The 10,225-nt window shown below is 44.5% G+C and overlaps 1 protein-coding gene and 1 long non-coding RNA gene across 3 annotated transcripts in view; one reads left to right on the forward strand and one right to left on the reverse strand.

The window, feature by feature from the left end:
* Positions 1–10,225, forward strand: part of LOC112141341 (glutamate receptor 1) — a 52,211-nt gene that overhangs the window by 14,457 nt on the left and 27,529 nt on the right. Inside the window, exons 3-8 of the mRNA XM_024264457.2 lie at positions 849–1,088; positions 4,373–4,557; positions 6,181–6,234; positions 6,552–6,710; positions 7,502–7,669; positions 7,846–7,950. Coding sequence (XP_024120225.1) covers positions 849–1,088; positions 4,373–4,557; positions 6,181–6,234; positions 6,552–6,710; positions 7,502–7,669; positions 7,846–7,950 — 911 coding nt within the window. The remainder of the gene's footprint in view (positions 1–848; positions 1,089–4,372; positions 4,558–6,180; positions 6,235–6,551; positions 6,711–7,501; positions 7,670–7,845; positions 7,951–10,225) is intronic.
* LOC118599625 overlaps positions 2,628–10,225 on the reverse strand; it is a 19,156-nt gene continuing 11,558 nt past the window's right edge. For both annotated transcript variants that reach the window (XR_004949049.1, XR_004949050.1), the window contains exon 3: positions 2,628–3,018. This is a non-coding gene — a long non-coding RNA (uncharacterized LOC118599625). The remainder of the gene's footprint in view (positions 3,019–10,225) is intronic.

Raw genomic sequence — 10,225 nt, forward strand, 5'->3', positions numbered from 1 at the left:
AGCGTCACATAAGGACAGCTGTCGGGATGTCACTGACAAAATATCTGATAAAGACTTTTTATTGATCTGATGCAGAAAAAAAACTGAGGACAACTATCAACCAGAATCAATCAGCCAATGATTGATTGAACAATCATTCAAATATGCAAATGAGCTACAACCAACACTTAACTGTAGAGTTACAGGAGAAACTGAACTTCTGTTTGCAGAGATCTGCACTTCTGTGGATTTGTTTCCTTGGTCTCAACATTTCCAAAGGTTTCGTCAGACTCAGATCCACCAGGATGGTTTTGCTGAAGGTGGGGAAGGCGGGGGGGGGGGCACGAGACCGAGTCTCCTGTTTTCCCTCTGCAGGACTCTGGACCTGCTGTGAAAACTCTCCTTCAGCCTGTCATGTTTTTAGCACCATCCAGTGTTTGCTGGAGGGCAGCAGTGACCTGGACATGCACGGACTCCCAGAATGCTGTGCGTTCTTCTGAGACAGTGGGGCTGTTGGCGTCCTGTGGGGAGGGAGGAGGTTGGTCAGAGATCTTCAGCCTCTCTGATGGTGCAGCTGGAGAAGCTCACATCAGTTTATTCCTTGAGGAGCAGACCTGCAGCTTCCTCCTCAAAGTACCTTTCTCCGGTCCGGAACCGTGACCTCAGGTTTAAATTGAGGTTGTATTTAGAACAGTTGGTTCTTTAGTGCAAATCTTCTCCAAAGTTTTTACTGAAATGTGTATTTTTACCTGAGGATTGGCTGTGAAGCCGGTGGATTTGATAAAAAGGAGTTTTCATGGAAACTTTCAGGTTTAGTGAAAACTAAAGCCGCTCCCTGTCAGTAAAAACCTTTTGTTTGTCTCCACCAGTCTGCTCCCAGTTCTCCAAAGGCGTCTACGCCATCATGGGCCTGTACGACCGGCGGACGGTCAACATGCTGATGTCGTTCTGCGGCTCGCTGCACGTCTGCTTCGTCACGCCGTCGTTCCCCGTTCAGACCAACAACCAGTTCGTCCTGCAGCTGCGGCCCCAGCTTCAGGAGCCCCTCATGGCCTTGCTGGAGCACTTCTTCTGGACCAGGTTCGTCTACATGTACAGCTCCGACTCAGGTGAGGACCGGATCGGCGCAGTGTGTGTTGATCTGTTTCTGCTGGAAGAACCCAGAGCCTGCAGACGTGTTGATGTGGTTCTGGTGGTTTTAAGTTTCATCTTCACTGATCAGTGATCAGAGGTCGACCGCTCTACCACTGCTGCAGGACACAAATGTACAAACACACACACCTACACTACAATGAAAACACAAAGTTGTCCTAAAAACAACAGCTGCCTTTACATGGAGACAGGATAAAAGGTCTCATGTAAACACGTCAATCAGAATACTCATCAGACTCATTCGGATCAAAATGTCCTTCTGACCGGGATAGGTGGGTTATGCCGATTGTCAGAACCAGAGAGAATCCTTCTGAAACCAGAACCAGAGAAAATCCTAATCCTGGAACCAGAACCAGAGAGAATCCTCTTCCTGGAACCAGAACCAGAGAGAATCCTCCTGGAACCAGAACCAGAGAAAATCCTAATCCTGGAACCAGAACCAGAGAGAATCCTTCTGAAACCAGAACCATAGAGAATCCTCCTGGAACCAGAACCAGCTTCCTCGTCCGTCAGCAGGCCTGATGCATCCTTCTCACTGAGGACATCTGGCTACACGGCAGCAGCACTTGCATCTCTGCAACGCCGCTTCAGTCTCAAGAACCTTCTGCTGATATCCCATCATGCTTTTCTGCAGCACCGTTTTTCTGTTGTCAGACTGTAGTAAACGTTTAAACGTTTCTGGCTGTGACCTTTTCTCTGAACCACAATCAGAGAAAACTTACCCACTGACTCATCTCATGATTACTGTTGCCATGGAAACAGCTCACACATCTTTCCTCTGTTGCTCCTTTGTTCAGGGAGTCAAAGGAAAGTTTATTTGTGATGACTGAGTATTGGAAGAGAGCTGTCCTTCTGTCTCCCAGAGGTGTTTCAGAAATTGAACTGTGTTACAACAGAAGAAGATGGACGTTCTAGTTCTGATGTTCAGCATATCAGGAGGAACGCTTCAGGAAAGGACAGGAACCTTTCCAGGAACACGTGGAGTGGGACACTTCCTCGAGGGTCCAATCAGAGGCGCTGAAAGTCCAGAACAAGACACAAACTGAACCCTTGAAGGTCAGAAGCCGGAGAATCCGCAGACATGAGTTTCTGCAGATTCAGATCTTCAGATCAACTCGTGGACCGTCATCAGTTCAGGGAAATCCATCAGAACGTTTTGAGAACCAAAAATCTGAAAGTTTGTTTGATCCTCAGAGAACCTGAAGACATTTGTGTTACCATGGAAACACAGCAGACTTATTTATATCCAGCACAGAGTCAAGAAGACAAACCAACGATTCACTGTAATCGATCAGAACATCATTGATCAGCACAGTGTAGAGATTCAGCAAAAATTAACACAAAACAATACTCTCTGAAACAAAAAGCACACAGAAAACGCTTACAAAAAAATAATCAAATCTTTGCTAATAGATATAATGGAATGCACCCAAACATAACCCTCCCACCACACACACACACACACACACCCTCCAGAACTGAGACGGATTCTGATCCATTTGGAGCCGAAGTGGTTTAATGTGTTTCTGCATGAAAGCGAGTGAACGGACCTGAAAACATTTTTAATGCTGAAGTTAATGTTGACCAACTCTCTGCTCTGATTGGCTGACGATCAGGTTCTGTCCACCAACGAATGTCTGCACAGTTTCTAGTTAAACTTTCATTGGATCAAAATGAGCTGATGTCCCAGATTCCAGACGGATTCGATCATCTGTTTTCATTGTTTCCTCAGCAGAAAGCGTTTCTGTGCTGCAGTCAGATATTGCTGTTTGGGTAAATGGTGGTTTTAAAGCTGAGGCTGACGGCATCAGCACTTCACTGCAGGTATTCTGCTTCAGTGTGGCAGTGATGGTGGAGCTGCTCAGGTCCTGCTGATCCAGAATCATACTGTAAACCAAAGGAATCATGTGGTTTAAACCCTGTAGTACTCGTTAAATAACTGTTTTTGTGACCTAAACTACAGTCAGGATTATATATAAACCCTTATAGCTTCAACTAATGAGATATAAAGACTAATCACCTTTTCAATGACTCTAAAAGAGCAAAACAGAAACATGGATTGGACAATGGAAACGGAACAAGCTACATATTAATAATAAACCGTTTCCCTTAAAGACCCACTCCAATGAAAACAGTGATTTTTTTGGTGGCATTTGTTTTTATCATAGAGGAATAATTAATAATTAATTACAGATCAAAACTACATTTCTGAGTATCAGCAAACTGCTGAATGTGCAGCGACCGACTTTAGAATGTTTACAACTTTGAAGACGGTGGATTCAACACAAAGTTTTATATTTAGAAAATCTCAGATTCTAACGGTTGTGTTGTTTTATTTTGCTTTATTTAAAAAACCTTTAAAAAACCCACAATGAACCGATTTATGTGAAGTGTTTTGCTTTTGCTCTCCCAGCATGAATGTCATTCATCTGATCGCAGGTCCAAGCAGTGCACTGATTGGCTGACAGGAAAAGGCTGCTAATTAGTTGATTGTTGAGAAGCATAATTCAATTCAATCCTATTTTATTTGTTTAGCCCAATATCTTAACAACATTAGCCTCATTGGGCTTCATACTGCTCATGTTACAGATGCAGAAAGCCAGTCATAAAATATAAACAATAACTAAATGCTAAACTAAACACCTAAATTAAACTGGTCATCCCTGTCCTTGGACGCTCCAGGTAACAAAAAACTCCTGAAAATCCTGATTCGGGAAAAAAAAATGCTAAGAATTGTAATGAGTTTTGTCTCTTAAAAAGATTTTGTACTTTGAGAAAGTCTGTCTGTACGACGACTCACACACAGATGGACAATAAATGAGCAACAAATCTGACTTCATAGCGGGAGCTCACCTAGTTCTAAAGTCATTGCATATTTTTAAATGAACTGAGGTAACTGTATAGCAGTAAAACTAACTGTTATCTGGTCGTCACATGACATGAAGACAGTAATAATATCCATGCTAACGTCACCTGTTGACAGCTAGCTTAATGCAGTCAGTGTGGAGTCAAGTGGCAAACGAACAGTTTCCTCTCAGTTTGAGTTTTGTTTCAGTACTGTTAGAAGCAGCTCAAGGGGAGAACGCTCAGAGAACTGGGGATCCCCTGAACCTGAAGGTTTTAGCTAAAATGTCAAAGTTATGGGTCGGCACCGTTCCTTCATCAATGACAATAACTGATGCTAGTGACACCGATGAGGAGAGACTCCAGAACTCTGTTCGGTTCTCTGTTCCTTCCTCAGGACTGACGGTTCTGCAGAAGATCCTGGACACAGCGGCGGAGCAGAGCTGGCAGGTCACCTCCGTTAACCTGGACGCTCTGACGGAGGCGGCCTTCATCAAGCTGCTGGCCGATCTGGACTACAAGAAGGACTTCCAGATCATCATCAACTGTGAGCTGGAGCGCCTCAACTACATCCTCAACTTGGTAAAGTCCTCAGTGACTCTGACGCCACGTTCATGAAAACCAACCATCAACACAATAGTCTCATTGCTATGAACGAATCACCGGTGAATGAAGGTTTTATGAGTGACTACCTGCAGTGACGACCTCCACCTGTGTGGATGGAGCGGGGAAGGTTCTGGAAGCTGTGGAAGTACTTTTAAACATCACTTGTTTATTAAAACTACTGTCAAAGAAACTAGTGCTGTGTCCAGATTCACTCTCTAGTCTCTAATCTCTATAGAACTACATAATCCAGGACTATCTAGTGTCCCGGATTCATCCGATCAGGAATCGTTTTTCATATTTTTTACACTTTCTGCAGTAAACAGAGATGCAAAGGTCAGACAAACAAAAGGTCAAGAACAAAAAAAACCCTCTTTTCTCCTGACTGGTGACGACATCCAGCTGTCGGCTCATTTGATCTGAGTTACACAAACCGTCTGGATTAATAACGATGAAACTCAGATAAAGCAGACGTTCTTCGTTCTCCTGAGTGTAAGATCTCTCTGATCCGAAACTTCTCTGGTTTCTTCAGAACCTCAGAGTCAGGTTTGTCTGGGCATCACTTCTGCATCACCAAGTTAATATTTTCAACCAGAAATGTTTTTTTCCAGCTGAGGAACAAACATGATGGCTGCTTGGAATAAACGTTTTAACTCTACAGCAGGTCCACAGAAGATGATCAAACATCTCCACAGCCTCAGCAGTCTTCAGCTTTTTAAACTTTTAGCTTTTACGTTAAACCTCTGAGCTCTCAGGATTCAACGGACCGCAGGTCAGAAGGACGCTGATTTTTTCCAAGGAAGTGTTGGCGGTTCTGCTGAAGTCCAGGTGGTTCTGCTGAAGTCCAGGTGGTTCTGCTGAAGTCCAGCCGGTTCTGGTAGGAGTCCAGCCGGTTCTGGTAGGAGGTGGTCTGTGAAACATGCTGACCTCAGCTGTTGACCTTTCGATGGGCTCGTGGATCAGATGGCGTTTGGCGTGACCCTGTTTGGTTGATTGAGTTCAGGTGTGATGAAGACTCAGCTGGTCCTCTGACGAAGAGCACATGTAACACGCTGATCATGTGACGGTTGAGGAGGTCGCACTGACCGTCTCTCTGCTGCTCAGCATAGACAGAAGGAAGACGGTGATGGAGTCTTCAGGAGTTCTGATGCTGGACAGGAAACGAGTGAAGAACATCAATCCTTCAACCCAGAACTCGTTCCTACCATCTTTCTGTTCTGTCGCCATGGTGACACTTTTCTGTTTGAACAGGTTTCCATGGTTGACCTGCAGCAGACTTTGGTTTTCCACTTTGGTTTTGAGTATGATTCCACATCCAGACCTCCAGAGGATCACACATCCGCTGATCATGTTTGTGTGGTTAGGTTGTGAAAAACATGCAACTTTGTAAAGAATAAAGCTTTTAAAAATATATTTCCTTTGTTCAGGTACAGGATGAAATTTTATTGTGTTGCCTTTATTCCTTTAAGCACTGTGCTAACAAGCACACGCTAATACAAACACACTAACACAAACATTTGTGGGTCTTTTTGTCCCTTTAGCTCGTGTATCAAGAATGCTAACCCGATCCAGAAACTTCTCTCCTTTGACTGTCCTCCACAGATCGCTGCTCAGAAGAGGAACCTGAAGAACTATCATTTCATTCTGGCCAATCTGGTGAGTCCAGCTCTGATGGTCTTTGGTCAGACAGGAAACTAGAGATTTGGTGAAGTTCTGCTCAAGTTCTGCACAGCTGGAGCAAGTTATCACTAACTCACACATGCACTCGAACACAATAAACATGCACACGCTGACAAACAGAGGAGGCCTGAAGGAACCGAGAAGTTTTAGATTTTCAGAGTAAAGAAACTCATCTTTCAGTTTCAGTTTTTGGCATAAAGCCCTTTTGTTTGTTTGTGTCAGTAAACGTGTGCATGCTGGGTCTGTTTTTCTCTTCTGGAGAATCATCTGGTTGACCACAGATGTTTGTTCAGGGTTTCCTGGACCTGAACGTCACCGAGTTCCAGAAGCTTGCTCCCAACGTGACGGGCTTCCAGCTGGTGAACCGCACTGACCCCGCAGTGGAGAAGGTCAACCGGGAGTGGGTGGAGTTTGACAGCAAAGACTTCAAGCTGCCTCGCAAACGGCTGAAGGTGCAGACACACAAACATTCATGATCTCTCTGTGAGGCTAAAGGCCGGTTTGTACTTCCAAACAAAAGATATTTGCAGTCGCTCTAGATTTAAATCTGGATTGGATACTAGATGTGATACTAGATGTGATTCTGGTTGTGATTCTGAAGGTGATTATTGTGATTCTGGATGTGGTTCTGGATGTGATCCTGTATGTGATTGATGTGGTTCTGGATGTGATTCTAGATCAGATTCTGGTTGTGATTCTGGATGTGGTTCTGGATGTGATTCTGAATGTATTTCCAGATGTGATTACTGTGAATTCTAAACTTTCCTTAACCCACTAATGCTCAGAACTGAATCAGACATTGGTTTTAGAAACCAAGAAATGACATTTTTATGGAGGATTTTCATCACACTTTGATTTGATCTCGTCTTCTTTTGCTCCCTCAGTTTGTGAATTTCACTAAAATCCATCAAAGTCACGTGTTTATGAACTATTATGGTATTATTGAAATAATCTGGACTAATTTTATGTTGATAAAGATCATTTATAAATAAAGTCTGATGGTTTTAGATTTCTGTGTTGCGTTTTGTGAACTGGACCTTCCTGAACATCAGCCTCAGAATCAGTCACTCAATTATATTTGTATTCTTTTTCTGTTTTTTGTGCCAGTAACAAAAGAAGAGGGAGGGATGTTGGAGAGACATGGGGGATAAGGGTACTAAAGAAAGGGGAGAAAAGGGGGGTTAGGGAACCTCCAAACTTCTGTCTTCTTAGTAACTTCTGCTTTGGTTTTGATCTGTCTCAGTACACCGGAGCCCTGACCTATGATGGCATCAATGTCATGGCAACGGCCTTCCAGAACCTGCGGCAGCAGCGCATTGACATTTCCCGCCGTGGAAATGCAGGAGAGTGTCTGGCTAACCCACCTGCTCCCTGGGGGCAGGGCATCGACATCCAGAGAGCGCTGCAGCAGGTACACAAACATGACACACCCACAACAAACTGTCCAGGAGCAGGAACCAACGCACAAAGGTCAATGAATGACAGTTGTTGTCACCCTCCACAGGTGGAGCATTAGTTCTGATGTGCAGACCTGAACCCACAGGTGCAGCTCCAGTCCTCCTGATAAACCCACATGTGTGTGTGCAGGTTCACCTGGAGGGGCTGACGGGTCATGTGCAGTTCGACGAGCGAGGACACCGAACCAACTACACCTTAACAGTGATGGAGCTCAGCCACCTCGGACCCAGGAAGGTCCGACACCTTCTACCAGTCCAGGAATCAGATTTCTGTCCTCCACCTCACTGCAGGAATCTGAATCCTTTACTAACCGAAGCAGTCATGAGGATTTAGCTGAAGACACAGAATGAGAGGAAGAGGGGGTAGAACCACAAAGATCTGGAGGTTCTGTTTGGTCAGAGGAGGTTCTGTTCTGTCACAGGAGGTTCTGTTCTGTTAGAGGAGGTTCTGTTCTGTCACTGGAGGTTCAGTTCTGTCAGATGAGGTTCTGTTCTGTCACAGGAGGTTCAGTTCTGTCACAGGAGGTTCAGTTCTGTCAGAGGAGGTTCTGTTCTGTTAGAGAAGGTTCTGTTCTACTGTGACCTCACGGCTGAGGACCAGCAGCTCAAATGTCAACCGCCTCCACGGCGTTTTTCAATCTTCATTAAGGCCCAAGAATCTTCACAGTTCCATTCACCCACAAACACACTGATGGTGGCTCCGCCCCCTTACACTGGCGCCAGCCTATAACCACCAGAACCAACGTGGGGTCCACTGTAGGTTCTCTGAATCCAGCAAAAGGTTGTTTCAACTAAGATAGGAAGTGAAGGGAAGAACAGAGGAGTCAGTGAGGGATGGAGACGGTTCCTTCACTGGACCCGTTTGGTTCAGACCTGTTTGGTTCAGACTCAATTTGTTCAGACCCGTTTGGTTCAGACCCGTTTGGTTCAGACTCATTTGGTTCAGACCCGTTTGGTTCACACTCGTTTGGTACAGACCTGTTTGGTTCAGACCCGTTTGGTTCACACCCGTTTGGTTCAGACTCATTTGGTTCAGACCCGTTTGGTTCAGACCCGTTTGGTTCAGACCCGTTTGGTTCAGACCCGTTTGGTTTAGACCCATTTTGTTTAGACCCATTTTGTTCAGACCCGTTTGGTTCACACCCGTTTGGTTCAGACCTGTTTGGTTTACACTTATTTGGTTCAGATCCGTTTGGTTTAGACCCATTTTGTTTAGACCCATTTTGTTCAGACCCGTTTGGTTCACACCCGTTTGGTTCAGACCTGTTTGGTTCAGATCCGTTTGGTTTACACTTATTTGGTTCAGATCCGTTTGGTTTACACTCATTTGGTTCAGACCCATTTTGTTCAGACCCATTTGGTTCACACCCGTTTGGTTCAGACCTGTTTGGTTCAGATCCGTTTGGTTCAGACCTGTTTGGTTCAGATCCGTTTGGTTTACACTCATTTGGTTCAGACCCGTTTGGTTCACACCCGTTTGGTTCAGACCCGTTTGGTTCACACTCGTTTGGTTCCGACCCGTTTGGTTCAGACCGGTTCTGATGGTCAGCCTCCTCACGGCTGCGTCCTCGTGCGTGGACGTCACATTAGTAGTTCATTCTGCTAACACGGCTCAGCTCTGGTAATAGCTCGGGTCTTCAGGTGTCATTCATGGAGCTTCGGTCCTCTGATCTGCCGTTACATCCCATAATAATCCATGGAGTCTCAAGGACAGACAAGCAAAGAAAAGTGTCAAATATCCACAACAGTTTTCAGATTCAGTTGAACTTGTTGGTTTGAACTTTTCTCTGCATGAATACTGACAGAAATGTTTTGTGAACTCTGGACTCAGATCGGACAGTGGACGGAGAAGACAGGCTACGTGCACACGGCGGTCTACAGGCCTCTGCAGGAGGAGTTCTTCGGTCTTCTCAACAAAACCTACGTGGTCACCACCATCCTGGTAAGATCCCATCACTTCCTGCAGGACGTGATTGTCCAGCAGTGTGGTTTTCATCAGAGTGGGTCTTTAACAGAAATATAATCAGCTGAGAGGATTACAAACATGAATCTGGAGAGTGTGACAGAGCACATGTCTGTCCCTGAGTAGGGTTTTTTTTATCAAAGTGTTTGCATGAAATTGCGTCAGTGGGTGCACACACTGTTCCGCTTTACCATCTCTTGCATTTCACTTTGTTTAGTTTAATGGTAACCTCTGGATTTTGGTTGTTTTGTGATTTATTTGTTCACTTCCTGTTTTATTTTGGAGCACTTCCTGTTTCAGGACTCCAGTGATTTTGGTTCCCTTTGACAGGCCTGTTTAAAATTAAAAATGTTTTCGTTGTACTTTGTATTTTCTATTTTGGAATTGATGTTTAATGGGAGACGTATTTTTGTTTTATTATGTTTAATTTCCTAAAAGTAAAATGCACATTAATGTTTTCTTATGATATGTGTTTATTTTTTTAAATTAACAATTTGGTGTTTTTTTTGGTGAAGGGGTGAGGCTGGCCACCTATAAAACAGGACCT

The sequence above is a fragment of the Oryzias melastigma genome, linkage group LG14 (genome assembly GCF_002922805.2).
Source record: "Oryzias melastigma strain HK-1 linkage group LG14, ASM292280v2, whole genome shotgun sequence".
NCBI lineage: Eukaryota > Metazoa > Chordata > Actinopteri > Beloniformes > Adrianichthyidae > Oryzias > Oryzias melastigma.